This window comes from Brassica napus, chromosome C8, assembly GCF_020379485.1.
Source record: "Brassica napus cultivar Da-Ae chromosome C8, Da-Ae, whole genome shotgun sequence".
In the NCBI taxonomy this organism is placed as follows: Eukaryota; Viridiplantae; Streptophyta; class Magnoliopsida; order Brassicales; family Brassicaceae; genus Brassica; species Brassica napus.
The window spans coordinates 33,425,489-33,442,157 of NC_063451.1; the positions used below are offsets into that span (position 1 = coordinate 33,425,489).

Consider the following 16,669-nt stretch of genomic DNA (forward strand, 5'->3'; position numbering starts at 1 on the left):
AATATGTTTTGTACCATCTTACAAGCTTCATTCCGGTATTTTTTTAATTTTGGACGTGTACGGATCCGATTTTTTTGTTTGGTTCAGTTCAGATTTCAAATTAAGGTTTTATGCCAATGCCTACTTTAAATAAAGAGAAATGTGATTACATAAAGTTTTCGCCGAATAATTATCCCGACTTCGCGGATGTTAGATTTATTTCTGACACCAATATCTTTAATATTATATTTTACTAATCAAGCTTACTCGTGTTATATTTGTTACTCGTATGTCGATAAAGGAAGACAGTTTCATTTTTTCTTGAAACCGGTTATTCCATCCACCTAATTTCCAATAACAGCTAGCAAAATATTTCCCATATCACATGTATATTGATTTAATCAGGCTAATATTTGAGTATTATATGGTCACGATAAAAAGAAAAGAGGCTCATCCAGCTTAATGCCATGCAAGATGAAACGATTGGAGTAAGATAGAGGTGTACCAGAGTTGCTGTGTATTGCAAATTCCGCATGGTTAAGGCTAGACTCATGTAGAGTGTAAGTTAGGGCAAGTTTGGTTACAAAGAATCGATGTATAAGTTAGGACAAGTTTGGTTACAACGAATCCATGTAATAGATTTTTAAAAAAAAAATATATCCATGGAATAGAACAGAGGGGTCGATGAAGAGAATGCATGATTATGTATTTGTGATAGTGTAGTTGCTTCCAGTACACTAAGATTCGAATTTCGTTTAAAAACAATGGGATACCTCTTTATATAAAACATAAAAATGGGATTACACGAAGATTGGAAAGAAAATGCATTGTGTTTAAGTATCACAAAACATAATCCAAGTCATGTGTCAGGGGACGAATGTTCTTCACTGTCCAATAGTAATCTTCCAACTCGTAAAGCTTCCTGAAACATCAACAAACAACATTAGACTTCAAAACTGAATCAAATTGGTCTAAGACTCGAGCCACTACGGTGGACTATAGTTTCGATTCCGTTATATGATTCGTTCTGTAGTAAAAACCAATAAACACACAAGTTAAAGTAAGAGGTTAGCTTACGCTATATCTGCCAAAGTGTCTGCTTTGTTGAGAGACTTTCCTTCTGCTAATTCAAGACAAGAATGATGCGCTATCATCTCCTTTATCGTGTATTTTGTGCTCTTAACATCGTTATTCCACAAGATGCTCTGCAACAAAACACCCACAAATCAGAAAAAATTTAAGTTATACCCTTAAGAGACATCTGCTAACCTTTCTAATGTATTTATTTTTCACATCTTCCCAGTGTGACTTCCCTTTGGGAGAGAAAATTGAAGCATTCCACATAGCCCCTCTTGCAACCATCACCGATGCAGCGCCTTTGCAAGGAACACCAAAAAAACAAGGTTATATAACTCAGAGGTGAATCAAGTAAGACCATTAGATTCAATAAGTCTTATCATATGTACCTGTAGCAGTTTTAATGCGAGAGAAATCATCGTATTCTAAAACATCTCCATTTGCAATAACGGGAATGGACAATGCGGCAACTACATCTGCTATCTCGTCCCATTTAGCAGGATCTCTTGGCCTGTCTGCAACTTTCCTATATTCATGTAAGGAGAAGCCAGTTACCAATTTTTTTTTTGGTATATAAAGAAGCAGATAAAAGGAGTGAGAACTAACAACTCACAATGGTGTATGTATGTATTATTACCTCCCATGTACAGCAAGAGCTGGTACACCAAGTTTCTCGATTCTCCTAGCCAATTCAACAGTATCCGCTGGTGATTTTAATAGACGAATCTTGCAAGTAACAGGTACGTCTAAGTTCCTCTTAAGTGTAGCTAGAATCTGTGGGATGGAGAAGAATTCAGAAACTGATCAGTCAGATACAAAGGCATATATATATATATATATATATATATATATGAAAAAGAGAATTGAGAGAGGCAAGCAATACATCATGAATGAGCTCGGGTTTACTTAACAGAGCAGCACCCATTCCTCCTTGAATAGAGAAAGCCTTGGGGCAACCCATGTTAATATCAACAGCTGCAACATCATTGCACCTAAGAAAATGATGAAACAACAAAAACAGTTATTACTTCAAAATTCGTACAAAAAGATATGAACTTTTGGTGGAGAATATGACTCTAAAACATACACAATCTCAGCAGCTTTGAGAGCCCTAACAGCATCAGAAGTTCCCATTTGAAAAACAACTCTTTCTCTTTCTTCATCACATGTGCTAAAGACGACATTCTCTGTCCCTTTCTCCACAAACTCTGTTGTCCCGGAAGCAACTGCAGAGGGACAATAAGAATCTGAGAATCAGGTGATTCATGAAGATAAGCAGGGACACACTAAAGAGAAACCTAATTAATGTCTATCCAAACTAATATTCCCTCTGTTTCATTATAAGTGTTGTTTTAGTTTTCGGCACACGGATTAAAGAAACAATTAATTTTGTACATTTCCTATAAAAAACACTATTACCTATATACCTAACCATATTTCAATCAATAGACAAATAAATTTTGCATAAAATTAATAATTTTGCATAAAATTAATAAATTTTGCATTAAAAATCGAAAACAATATTTATTTTATTTTATAACGAAAAAAATTCTCTAAAACTACCCTTAATATGAAACAGAGAGAGTATAGTTTCGAATTCATCTTTGCTTAGTTCTAAACGAATAAACACGGTAGCTGAATCAATCTCGCTCTCTCTATCCAGTGAGCATATACGGTACCAGGCAAGCTATGAGAGAATCTAGAAACCATATGAATCAAATTCAAATTCACAATTCATGGATACCAATACTTACCGTTGATTCGGCGTTGGCATTTAACAAGCTTATGATCGATAATCTCTTCTCCGTATGTAATGTCGGCGCCGTACTCAGCCGCCAACATTCGGAAAGAGAGCGTTCCCTAACAACAACAACAACAACACCTCTCTGAGTCTGAGAGATAATAAGCAGCAAGAGCAAAGGTCTGGGAGCTAGTTTGAGGCTTTTGGACTTACCACACGGACCATGGGAGCAAGAACAAGCTTGTTCCGGTAATCCATCTTCTTCTTCTTCGTGGCAACGTCGTCACACGCAGCCACGAAGATACCCCAAGATCTGCGCAGAGTTTGATTTTGCCTTCATAAGTTTTGTGTTTATATTGGGCCCTAAATAGGCCTATTATAATTGCTTGTGTCATTAGGCCTCATTATAAGTAGGGTGGTTAATTTAGAGACCAAGCTTCTCATCTTTGTTCGATTTTCCTCAGTTATTCAGTTTATAAAAATTCATCTTTAATAATAACTTATAAAAATTCATCTTTATATTAAACTTATACTCCATCCCTTTCAAAAAATACATATTTTACACTTTTCGCACGTATTAAAAAAAACACATTATTGTTTTTTTTTGTAAATAACAGTTTTCCATAACTTTTAGTCAATAGAAATGCAATAAATACCATTAGCTTTTTTAAAATTTACAATTTTTCGTTAAATAATACATTGAAAAGATAAAAAATGTATTTTTTTGAAACCATTTTTTTTCTAAAATGTGGATCTTTATGAAACAGAGTGAGTATCTATTATGGTTTGGGGTTGTTTGAATATCTTTGGTATTCAGTTTATTCTGTTTTAACCAAAACTCATCTACATTTAGTTATTATAAAATTTATGAATTTTATTTTATATGATTAGAATTTAGTAAAAAAAATAAGTTGTCAGCACATAAAAAATATTTTAATCAAAATTTATGACACAGAAGTAAATCAAACTAACTATTTACTATAAAAAAAAATTAAAAAGTAAAGAAATTTTGATATCCAAATTATATCAATAAACATATATTATCATTTATATTAGGGCAAATCTCCAAAATAGCACATTTCTAAGTTTATATCACAAAAACAGCATTCAAAAACTAAAATGACCAAAATAGCACCTTTCTAAGTTTATCCTTTGAAAATTTTAATTTTTTTATTTTTCAAAATTTGAAATCTTATCCCCAAAACCTCATTTCTCAACTCTAAACCCTAAACCCTAAATTCTAAACCCTAAACCCTAAACCCTAAACCCTAAACTCTAAACCCTAATCCCTAAACTCTAAACCCTAAACCCTAAAATCTAAACCCTAAACCCTAAACTCTAAACCCTAAACCCTAAACACTAAATCCTAAACCCCACCCTTTAACTCTAAACCCTAAGTTTGTGACTTTTGATAAAACATTAAGTACTATTTTTGTGACTTTTGACCTTGAGTGCTAGTTTGGGAACAAAAACTTGATTTAGTGCTATTTTTATCTTTTTCTCTTTATATTATATAGTGTATAAATAACTCTATGTTATTTTGTTTTAATCATTCGATTTTATCGGTTTGACAACTATATATTTCGGTTTTTAATAATTAAAAGATATAATTTTTTTGTGCACCATATAATTAACAGATATACTAAAATCAAATTATAGTTATTTTTCTATTTCAGTTAGGTAAACGTAGTTATATTTGGTTTTACTAGATTGAACTGGTCTTCTAAAATGTAAACGACTGATACATTCGCTTCTTTCCTTGTTTATGAATGGGAAACAAAATATCAAACAAAATTAACTGAATAAGTGTGTACTAGTAGATACATTTCCATGCTCTGTTCAAAATCTCGTCTTCTACAAACGGACGCAATGACCACATCATAGTGTAAGTATCTAGTTCATCAAATGATGTCTTCAAACTAAGCGATCTCACAATCTTTTCCTGCAAAATAGTATCCGTCGCTCTTCAGTAACATTTTTGAAAGTTTAAAGATCAAGCATTCAGATTATCTAAATGTTCAAACTCTCACACACCTGCATAACATAGTTCTGCTTCACCATACTGTAAACAACTGCAATAACTGTAGCGTACTCTGTAACTTCAGGTTCTTGAAGAAAATGTACAGTCTCATTCTCCTGAAACCAAACAACATTACTCTTCTCTGTAACCATTTTTCAGAGATATACAAGTTAGTTTCTTCGAGAAACAAGTTTATGTTGAAATCTTACCTCATCACTCGTTACATGTCGTAACTCATCACCTGATTCTACATCTAGCTGTGTTGTTGTTGCAGTCTCAATTGCCTCATCGGTGAGACGCTCAAGCTCAGATAACAGGCTTTGAGCTGCAATTCCCACATCTTAAAGATTAGAAACATTAACCAATGGGAAAACAAGCAACCTGGTGTGATAAACAGTAAATACATCACTACCTTTGATCAGATGGTCAGAAAGTCCTGATAGGGATTTATGCACTTCTTATTCCGGTAGTTTTGGTGAACAAAAAACGGAGAAATGTGTACGCAGAATGTTTATAAAAATGAAAGTTTTTAACATAACAAACTTTGAGAGTGAGATTAAAAGAGTTGATCACTTACAAGCCTTTGTGCTTTTTGCAGCATCATCGATGATAATAGAGCCGGATTCTATATACGATTTTAGCCGTCTTGTTTCATTGTTCTTGATAAGGTTCTTGATCAAAGTGGACGAAGTGACCATTGGCGAGCGTTTGAGCAAGGCTGGGGATAAGAAAGAGTGTCAGTGAGCGAGAGAAGGATGGTAAAACTGAAGACAATACCCCTGTTCGTTTATCAAACTCCGCGTCTAGCGTCCGCGTCTCTTTTTAGCTCTATATTTTCGTTGCTTTAAAAGCAAGATTGCAGAGAAACCATTGAAACGATATTAATTATAAGAGACGCAGCGTTAAATTTAGGATGTTAACTGATCGCTAAAAATTCTAGCGGCAGTTACGATAATCGGCGACGACTATTTTTACGGTTACGGCTTGATTCAGCGTTGACGCTAGATTCTTGAGGACGAAGTATTCGGAGCCGCTGACGCTAGATTCAGCGTCTATCAAAAGAACAGAGCTAATACAAAGTGAGAAACGTACAGAGTCCTTGCTGAAACCGAAGAAGAAAAGTGTTTGCAGCATTCCCTAGTTCCTCAAGTTTTGTGATCCTACAATCATTGCAGTAACAGAGATTCGGAGAGAGTTAAACACAACACACAAGGACATAAATGTAGGAGAGAATCAATCAATCGAAATAAAATTACCCTGTCATAAACTCTTTGAAAATATCGTAAACTTTAAGCTTCAGTTCGCTTCTCGCTTCCATCTCTTTGTCTTTAAAACTACAAGACATATGTAGACTGCTATGAGCTAAACAGGAGGAGCTTCGACAATCTCAACACGGAGATGATCTACTTCGACAAACAAATCGGAACTAACACAACGTTTCTGAGCTAATCGCAACCAAAATAGCAGACTTCTGAGAACCAATCGACAAAGACAAGAGAAGTAGCACATTTATTTAACCTCTAATCTGATCCCCGATTCAACCGAAATAACAAAAAGCTCAAGCTTCTTCGTCTTCCTCAACTCTTCTTCTTCTTCCTCTCCGCTGCGATTTTTTCTTTTTATTTTATCTCTCTCTCTCTCTCTCTTTTTTATTTTTAATAATTCTCCCTCATCGTTGAACAAAAAAAGAAATTCAAATAAACCCCAATAGTATTATTAATTTCCAAATACACCCGACAAGTTGTTAGAAAACCCAAAAAAAAAACACTGTTCGTCTCTTTCCTTGGTCATATAGCTCCCTTTCCTACCCAAAACCATAATTAATCCAAACTCAATCCACAGATTTTGAAAATCACCTGTTTCTATCACCCATGGCTGAGGAAGTTCCATCATTCACCTCTTACATCCCACGACCACGCCGTCTCCCCCGACGGCCGCCTCCTCGCTTCATCATCCTCCGACAGAACAGTCCGCACTTACTCCAACGAAGAAAGACCCCATCGCCAAACCCCTACAAGTATTCACCGGCCACCAAAACGGCATCTCCGACGTCGCCTTCTCCTCAGACGCGAGGTTCATCGCCTCACCTTCGGATCTGGGATGTGAAAACGGGCTAGTGCTTGAAAGTTCTTCCCGCGCATTCCGATCCTTCAATCGCGACGGGTCGCTTATCGTTTCCAGTAGCTACGATGGGTTGTGCAGGGTGTGGGATTCGTTAGATTCTCTCCTAACGGCAAGTTCATCCTCTATAACACGCTGGTGAGTTATATATCTAAGAGAGTTGATGTTTGCTATGTAATCACACGTTTTGCTTGCATCAATAGGGTACTGGAGAAGATGTTAGTTCTCATGAGTTCATGATTCATAATTTATGTATTCTCCAATTTTGCAGATGTTGTGGAACATTTCTTCTGCTAAATTCATTAAAACATACACTGGCCACGCCAACTCTCAGTACTCTGCCTTCTCCATCACTAATGGAACGAAGATAGTCTGTGCTGGGAGCTGAACTCCAGGAAGTTGCTTCAGAAAAACTTGAGGGGTCATACTGAGCCTGTCTTGAGCGTGGCTTGCCACCTGACTGAGAACTTGATCGCATCAGGCTCGCTCGACAAGTCTTTTAGACTTTGGACACTGAATAAATAGTGAAACAGGGATTTATTGATTCTAGCTTCGTTATTTCAAAACCAGTCCATGTAAACATAGCTTCCTTAACATGTTTGTAATCGTCCACTGTTCCCTTTCTTAGTTTAGTCTTGTTATATTGATTCTAGCTTCGTTAAGACACAAATCTTCTTAGTTATGGTTTGACTTTTTCATCTCATTGTATTCATCAATCTATTGTCAAGTGCCTTTGTATTCCTACGATATTATTGGTTTTAAAGTATTTCATGGTTGAGAATTTTTCATACGAATTATACTACTGATGAAAAGCTTATGGTCAAAGTGGATAATGTATGGTAGTAGTTGAGGCGTGATGTTGAAGATGGTCTCCTGGTCATGGTCATCTGTCATACATATCTTTTTAAAAATCATTTTTATTGTGAATTCCTTGTTTTACCTTCAAATTTTGTATTATACACATCAATTAAATTTGTTCAAAAAGATATATACATCAATTAAATCAGCCAGATAACGATTCCTTTTCGGCTTTTCACTAATGAACAAAGAGCTCCGACGAACAATCCATTTTTGAAATATCCACTCTTTGTTGATCCTTCTCACCCCCTAGAAAAAATACATATGTTTTTGTTTCTGAATCAATACTATTAAAAGAGAAAGAGTCCTAAAAAATATACATATGAAAATTGTTTGGACTCTTTCCTCAGATTTAAATATTTTTTTGGTCTTACCTTATATCTTTGTAACAAGTAACAATAAATTAGTCAATAACATTATACCATATATTTGCCGATTTCTACTCCTTCCCTTTTTTGAGTTATCATATAATTGATCAAATATTTCTCTAAGATTACTTTAGTCAATTTGCCAATGTATTATACAAAATGGTTTGGTCGACTAAAACACGAAACAAAACAATAATTGTATCAGCTCTCCAATAAATTATTATGTCACCCGTCATTTTAACAGCTTAAGTAATGTATTTACGGTTGAGAAAATGCACACATATAATCACATTGTTATCACATTTTGATTCATTATATAAGTAGATTTCTAATTCCATATTTTCAACATGTTATCATCATACTATATGTGTTGATCTGGTATAACACAAAATACAGTAATTACTATGTTTACTTTGTTTTCTAAACGATGATAAAATTCTAAATTTTTTTAGCAAAAATAAAAACTCAAAAAAGAAATTGAGATCAACAGAGATGATTTGAATAAACTGTAAAAAAGGTCATGTTGGTATGATATGGAACAAATCGTAACAGATCATTTAACTACAATAATTTAATATAAAGCTTAAAATCTACTATTACCTAATTTATCAAATAATTTCTTATAATTTTCAGAGGATTGAATATTTGAATTTAATTGAGATCTTTTGATATGATTTGGATTTTATTTAAACTAAGATTACCGGATCTTACCAAATATCTAACAACTTTGGTAAAACATAACTCTAATAATATACTTGCATGATCTCATTATTTTTCAATATACTAAAGCATAAAATATATGTGAAATATAGTCTCATATTCATTATAAATGAAATAGACCAAAATATCCACATATAAACTTCAAACTACCACAAATTTTCTAAAGATTTGCCACGGTTTAGTATAAAATTTAAAGAAGTTATTGTATCATCAAAATCAAACAGGCTTGGACATTTTACCCGGACCCGAAAATACGAGCCGGAACCTATTCGAAAATATTCGATCTGAAACCAAACCAAAAATTTAAAGTATTTATTGGATCGAAAATTCTTCTATCCGTAAGAACCTGAATCAAAAAAAACCCGAATAGACTCGACCCGATAAAAACCAACTAATACCTGACCTAAAAACATAAATATTCAAAACTATGATTTTTTGTGTTCTATTTTCTATATTTATTTTATGATTTAGTTAAAATATCTTTTTACAAACATTTTTTGTTATTATTTTGTAACATTTTCAAGTAATATGAAGCTTAAAATGTAGAATCTAGAGTTTAAAAACATCTTATTTTAATTATTAATTGTTTATTTTAAGTTATTTTGTAAAATTTTAAATATATATAACAAATTTCGACTAAATTTTACAAGGTTTGGATATATCATGTACTTTTAAGATCTGAAAATACATGAATTCAATCTGGATCCGAAAATTAAGAGTATTGTACATGTATTTTAATTAACATCAGGAAAACTTGTGTAGTGCCCGCGATGTATCTTCTCAGCAGCTTCCATATTCTCAATAGACACGTTGACGGCTACTGTTGCCTCAACCCCTTAAGGTTTGAATTAACAGATTTGTCAAGCTGATTAACTGCTTTGTCACCAACTGTACTCTATATAAAAGAAAGAAAATCATTTTTTCAACAATAGAAAGAAATCACCTCTACCATTATGAAAGCAATAAAGTTGAATTTCGTTTTGGATCTTAGTGGTTGTTCAATCCAATACCGCTTAAACTTTCATGCGAAAAACAGAGAAAATCATCTATTGCTTCTGTCGATGCATATTGAAATCTCAAAAACCCAATCATCTATGAAGAATGATCGATGAATATCAAACGTCTTCACAAAATTGAAACCGAATGATATAAAAAGGAGAGGACAAAGCCGATCATAGGTATCCTGAATGGACCGAGGCGGATTATGTAGAAGCTCAACTCCGACTCCGCTAGGCCTGGTGGGATGTCGCCGAAAAATTGAGCCAGTGAAGACTTTCCGGCGGTTTTTCTCGATTTCGCCATGGTTTTGTATTGGTTTTTTTGGGACGTGGTCGTAGCTAAGATCCGGCGAAGAAGTTTATATAAATAGAGAAATTATTGGGAGTCGAAACTTTAACATTTTCACGTTTTAAAAGATAATTAAATGCTAAAGAGTGGGTGGACTTAACTACACCGTTGCGACGATTTGCAGAGACGTTAAGAAAGATAAAGGTGAAGCTCTTCAGTCGGTGATAGACGAAATCAATTGGACAAAGACATGGGTCAGACTGAAACTGGGCCACAGAGAATTTTCTACTGCCCACATGTATCGACCCGTTTTAATTGAAGTTGGACTCAGCAAATGAATGACGTGGCAAAAAAGCAATATCTGATTGATTGATTTTTTAAACGTCAACTCAATGGAGCTCATATCCCCATTTTACTTATTGTTTGATATCTTATTTCTACTTAATTATTAAAGAAATAATATATACTTTCTTAAAAAAATTAAAATTATTTTATATTTAACATCTTATTATCAAAATTAAATTTACATGTATTTTTAATTTATGTTTTAAATAATAAACAATTTTATTTGATAATTTTAACAATTAAAAAACATCTGTATACACTAATCTTTAAGCATTTAATATTAGTTATTAGAACATATGATAAAATGAACTAATGAATTAAAAAAAAACATTGATAATTGTTTTTAATAAGTTACAATTGAAGGTATATTATTAAAATATAAGTTTATATGTAATGTAATTCAAACATATACAAATTTAAATAAGCCTTTACAACAATATATAAATCTTATCTATTAAAACATTATATATCTTATAAATGGGCCAATAATAGGGTGGGCAGAAAAACTGAACCAAACCAAACCAAACCGACCCAACCAAACTCAAATCGATCTAAACCAAACCAAAATATATTTTCAAACCATTTGGTTAAAAGTTTTATCAATCCAAATGGTTTGGTTTTGTTCAAAAAAAATGAAGTGGTTATTGAATTATATTAACTAATTATATTAAGAATATTAAAATTTAATATATTTCTTTACATTTTTACCACAAAAAAAAATTAAGATATTTAACCATCTAACCTAAACAACTATTTTTATACATTTTACTTATAAATAAATAGAAGAAATACATTAACAATAAAATAGAAATATAAATATCATAAACTATCACCAAAACAAAAAAAACTACTTGTGATATATATATATATATATATATATATATGTTTATCATAAACTATGACCAAAACAGAAAAATTATTATGCAATAGCTTATAAGTTAGTTTCTTATGTACGATTGTTTATATGGTTAATTTGAAAAAAAACATAAGATGTGTTTATATATTTCTTTATAATATTAGATTTGACTTTAGATAACGATTATTCTTTTGACGAATATAAGTAATGATATGAGGAGTATTTTTTATGTTTTGTATACATGTGTTTTCAGATAATTCGAAATTTGAAATGCACGGATGTTTATCATAAACTATGACCAAAACAGAAAAATTACTATGCAATAGCTAATAAGTTAGTTTCTTATGTACGATTGTTTATATGGTTAATTTGGAAAAAAAACATAAGATTTTTTTATATTTTTTTATAATATTAGATTTGACTTTAGATAACGATTATTGTTTTGACAAATATAAGTAATGATCTTAGGAGTATTTTTGTATACATGTGTTTTCAGATAATTCGAAATTTGAAATGCACGGGTCAAGATTCTTAAAATACACATTAATGGCTTCCTTCCAATCTTATAGGAAGGTAGTTATTATAGTCAATAATATATGAGGTAAATTAGTAATGATGCCAAAATGTTATTAAGAAATAAATGAAATATGAATTTCTAGTAATGGTCCATTTTTTAAAATATCACATATGAATCAAGGTTGTGACTTATGTTTTAATATATAAGATGCGACCAAAAGTTAAAATGAACCAAAATATACAAATAAAAATATCAGTAATAATTATTATGATAAAATAGTAAATTAAATTGAATATAAGACATTAAAAGTAATAAACAAAAGGAATTTGTAAATCTACGCCAATTTACAATGACAATTTGGCGCTCAAAATGACTGTAAAAAGTATATACAAATATGAACAAAAAAGCAGTCATATATACCAAAAAAAAAGTGTTCAAAGTGTATAGTTGTAATTAAATTTATGAGACTAAAAATATGTATTTTTATTTTCAAATAAAAAATAGTGTTTAAAACTTATTGGTAACTCACTGGATATGATAATAAATTTGGGAGATATACAACGACAATATGGCGATCAAACTAAAGAAAAAAAATTCATTAATTAGAAATCTATATAGAAGACCAACTATTTTAGAAAACTTGCAAATTTGATGTTCAAAAAACATTTTTCAGATTTTTTAATGGATTAAAATATGTGAAAATGTCAGATAAGAACATTTACCTTTATAAATTGTACAACATGTGATTCCTTCCACTTTCGAAACATGCTTTGAACATTCTAATTGAAAGAAATACTATTTTCAATGATTAAGCGCGATACTCGATGTTTAGCAAAGACTTTGAAAAACTGTAAACCTTAAATCAAAACATCAAATCTAAATAGAAAGCAAATGTAAAAAATAAATATAACTATACCTTTATATTTTTTTAAAACATAACTATACCTTTATATGGTATGAGATTATAACATAATTTTCTTTGTGATGGTTGTTAGTGTTAGATATTGCGTACAATTGTCTGCCATTTTCCCTAAAATAACCAAAAAGATAAAAATATCTCCAACTGAAAAAAAATTGAAAATATTCTTCAAAACATGTTGCAAAGGAAAAATAAATGGAAGAAATGATTTCCTTGTATCCCCTTAGCATTGACCAAATACTACGGCTGAAAACATTTGGCTGAACATAAAATAAAAGAAATGTTAAGGCGTCAGAATCTTCTTGTTTGCCTTTTTATCCAGCGATTGTTAATCAATCGAGTCATCAGTTTAATATGCAGAAGCAATCTTCATCAGTTTAATATCCAAATTTCATTTTTCAGAAACATAATTTACCTGAGAAATAGGTGTGAAAGCAATCTTCATCTTGTCCAGGATATACATGAATACTGAAATGAAATTGTAACATGTTTTCAGATTATAAATTCATACAACCTGTAATAGACGAAAATAAAATTAAGAAAGGAACTCTAAAACTAAAAATCTACAAAACCAGAAACTTAAAAATCAAGGATGTGTAGTTTACCTGTAGGAATACGTAACTGTTAAAATTCCTTTTTGTTAGATTTTGTATCTATATATAAAGGTGTTGAATTGGAAGTGATGAGTGGTGAAAGTGGAAAACAAAATTTACCGATCGTGGAATACAAAGAAAAAGAAAACGAGTAGATTATACAAATTATAATTAAATCAATGTTGTATGTTGAAAGCGACGAATGTATGGCTTCTGCATATCATCTGAAAGCGACGAATGTATAGCTTCGGCATATGATCTGAAAATAGTTTTTGGATCGGAAAAATTAATAAACCGAAAAGGATAGCAAATGGATTAAATAATAATCTTAATAAAGATGACGATTAACGATGCAGTTATGAAGATAGTGGAAAATAAACTGTCACAGATATATAATTTTAAAACGTTTTTGTACACCAAAAAAATATTTTTTAAAACTTGTTTAGAAAACATTTAATTAAAAGCATTTTTTAAAAAATTGAGATAATGAAATAAAGTTACACGAATATAACAGAAAACAGTTGTAAAAGATTTAATTTAAAAAAGTTTTAAACTTTAGTTCACATGTTGGTTTTTAGAACAAATTTTGATTTATTTTTCAAAATAGAAATTGAAAGACACGTGTCAAACCAAGAAATGTCAATTGACTTTTGCTTTATTGTATAAAAAAGATGGTTGATAACATCTTCTACCAATTTCATTTGTAATCACATCACACAAATTTTTCATGGCTCTATAACTAGTAGGCTCATATTGAGTATGTTCATCATAATCATCATCATCACTAATAGTAACTAGATATTTTTCTAATGTGTGACATTGTACAAAATCATGATCTTCTTGATGCGAGTCACATATAAAGTTATGTAATGTCATTGTTGATGTTAAAATCTTTAAACATTTAGTTAAACCATACTTTGTATGTTTACGATCAAGAATGTGATTCTTTGCTTTTTACAATCGAAAGGTCCGTTCAATCACTGTTCACAAATTCACATGTTTCTGATTTAACAACTCTTGCATGTTTATTGGTAATCCTCCTCTATGAAATTGATCAAAATTATATTGAATCCTAGTATGGGGTTCAAGATAGCAAATTATAGTAGGATATCCAAAATAAACTAGGTAATATTTTCCATTTGAATGAAGTGAAAAAGATTTATTCTTATTACATTGAGTTAATATATTTGTATCATTCGCTCTACATGGTACGCCAATATATACATATATGAACTTCATATTGAAATTACATATAACTAAGATATTCATGGTATGTTCCATCTTTCTATCTCTATATGTCTCATTATTTTTATTAGGAGCCCGAACTAGAACATGTGTCACATCAAAAGATCCAATACAATCTTTAAAATATGAAAATTATCGATCATCATTCTTCATGAATGAACTCATTCGCCTGAATTCACTTTCTTATGGTTTAAATGTATCCACAACAAACTTTAGAACAGTTAAAAATTCATCTAGCTTTCTTTTTATTATATCCATTGACCATTGATTATGTTTTCATAACTCCACAAATGTCTTCGGGTTCATTTGTGAAATATCTTATAATTGTTAATCTAATTAATGCATAAGTTGTTCAACATGATACCATCATGTACCTTGATATATTTTTGGATCATTTTGTCAGGATTAACCATATCATACAAATAAGGTTCATCATTATCATTATCATCATCATCATCAATCATCCAACTAATCAACTACAAAACATAAATAAAAATACATCAGTGGGCGATGAAAAAGTAAAATTAATAATCATAGACTAAAATTAACGTATCATAAAAGAAGTGTAAAATGCATCATAAAACAAAAGTATAAATACATCATAAAGAAAAACATTAAGACAAGTTATAAACCATCAAGAGAAATATATAATCATACTTATTAAAATAAATATTTAAACCAAAAAAAATAATCGGAATCATAAACAACAAACAACAAACAACAAGCCGAAATGTCTACGCTCTATCCTTATATAACGATTACAAGTATATCACCAAATTCTACCTCAAAAACATCCATGTTAGAAATCAACTTGTTATTATATAGCTTCAAAACATTCTTTTATAAAAATATAGTTTTCTTCGGAAGTTTAAATATTAAAAAACTAATATTAAATTGTAAAAAATAGAGAACAATTGTTAATTACCGTTATACTCTCCCATCAATCAACAAACATATCTATTCTTCCCATAGAATCACATTCTTACCAGTTCTACTGTGAGCTAACTTTTTAGACTTCCTTTTTTTGTAGCACAAACTCTTAACTTCTTTATTCGTTTCTACTAATATCATAGTCATCTCATCTTTTGTATAAAAAAAAACTCTTTTGCATACATACATGTATAGCTTCATAATAAAATTATGAAACAACTAGGGTCGGCCCGGCCTATACGGGCGGGGTATACTTTACTTGTGAACTCAGATTTTATTTTTTGTATGATTTGGTGGTTTGTGTTTTAGGTTTGCATTTACAAGAAATGTCTATAATAGTGTTTATTGTCTAGTAGGAAAATCTAAGTGGTGAAGAACAGTATATTCATTTTACTTAACATTTGATGTTTGCTTATTTTTTTCACTTATTTTTGTTTTTTATTTGTTATCAAATATATTTTTTGACATTATATTATTTTAGTTATTTTTTTTATGTTTTATAATGATAATACATTTTATATCATCTTTGCATATGTCTAACTAAAATTATTTATTTTTATTATTATTGTTAGAGATTATAAGATTGTATTAGCATGATACGATTTTCATGATTGAAATGGTATACATTTGTTGAATGTTTGTTCATTATTTTTATATAGAGTAAGTATATTTGAATTTTTATTGTTGTGGTTAGGTATAGTACTCAAGATATCGATTATTTTACATTTTGTATGTATTGAATGTACTTGTATTTTTAATAAAATTTTATTATTCAGTTTCAGTGTATAATTAGTGGCTGTTTTACTTATTCTATTACATCATATATTGTTTCCATTTGCTATACCGAGTAATATATTATTTTAATTTTAAATTTACTATAAATTTATTATGTGACAAAATAAAACATAATATATGTATTAGTTAAAAATGTATCGTGTGTTATAATTTTGGATCAAGATACATACATTTATTGAATCATTATGCGTTTTGTGTTACATATTGTTAATACTTGTTTTCCTCCGAAAGATGTTGGTTATAAAGCTTCTAAAAAAGACTGAAGGGATCTCAACTAAATAGTGAAGAACAAATAATA

The 16,669-nt window shown here is 30.7% G+C and overlaps 2 protein-coding genes and 1 pseudogene across 2 annotated transcripts; 1 reads left to right on the forward strand and 2 right to left on the reverse strand.

The window, feature by feature from the left end:
* Nucleotides 1-664: 664 nt before the first annotated feature.
* On the reverse strand, nucleotides 665-3,155 carry LOC106418663 (tRNA-dihydrouridine(20) synthase [NAD(P)+]-like). Its single transcript, XM_013859409.3, has 9 exons — nucleotides 3,011-3,155; nucleotides 2,811-2,916; nucleotides 2,144-2,282; nucleotides 1,940-2,048; nucleotides 1,694-1,830; nucleotides 1,446-1,582; nucleotides 1,249-1,355; nucleotides 1,057-1,184; nucleotides 665-901 (listed from the first exon to the last, which is right to left on the reverse strand). The coding sequence occupies exons 1-9, from the start codon at nucleotides 3,053-3,055 to the stop codon at nucleotides 820-822; spliced, it is 990 nt and encodes a 329-aa protein (XP_013714863.2). The 5' UTR covers nucleotides 3,056-3,155; the 3' UTR covers nucleotides 665-819.
* Nucleotides 3,156-4,521: 1,366 nt separating this feature from the next.
* On the reverse strand, nucleotides 4,522-6,485 carry LOC106418664. The gene is made up of 8 exons (XM_013859410.3): nucleotides 6,336-6,485; nucleotides 6,074-6,151; nucleotides 5,910-5,977; nucleotides 5,395-5,535; nucleotides 5,230-5,271; nucleotides 5,027-5,142; nucleotides 4,832-4,933; nucleotides 4,522-4,739 (listed from the first exon to the last, which is right to left on the reverse strand). The coding sequence occupies exons 2-8, from the start codon at nucleotides 6,133-6,135 to the stop codon at nucleotides 4,611-4,613; spliced, it is 660 nt and encodes a 219-aa protein (XP_013714864.1). The 5' UTR covers nucleotides 6,136-6,151; nucleotides 6,336-6,485; the 3' UTR covers nucleotides 4,522-4,610.
* Nucleotides 6,486-6,644: 159 nt separating this feature from the next.
* LOC106416954 lies at nucleotides 6,645-7,721 on the forward strand (annotated as a pseudogene).
* Nucleotides 7,722-16,669: the final 8,948 nt, after the last annotated feature.

Bases quoted from the DNA above. Each gene is read 5' to 3' on its own strand.
- LOC106418664 (XM_013859410.3), bottom strand. From the start codon at position 6,135: ATGGAAGCGAGAAGCGAACTGAAGCTTAAAGTTTACGATATTTTCAAA. The intron at 5,536-5,909 runs GTACGTTTCTCA...TCTTATCCCCAG, and splicing joins TCGGTTTCAGCAAGGACTCT to CCTTGCTCAAACGCTCGCCA. The intron at 5,143-5,229 runs GTAGTGATGTAT...TGGGAATTGCAG, and splicing joins TTCTGACCATCTGATCAAAG to CTCAAAGCCTGTTATCTGAG.
- LOC106418663 (XM_013859409.3), bottom strand. From the start codon at position 3,055: ATGGATTACCGGAACAAGCTTGTTCTTGCTCCCATGGTCCGTGTG. The intron at 2,917-3,010 runs GTAAGTCCAAAA...TGTTGTTGTTAG, and splicing joins TTGCTCCCATGGTCCGTGTG to GGAACGCTCTCTTTCCGAAT. The intron at 1,356-1,445 runs GTACATATGATA...TTCCTTGCAAAG, and splicing joins TCGCATTAAAACTGCTACAG to GCGCTGCATCGGTGATGGTT.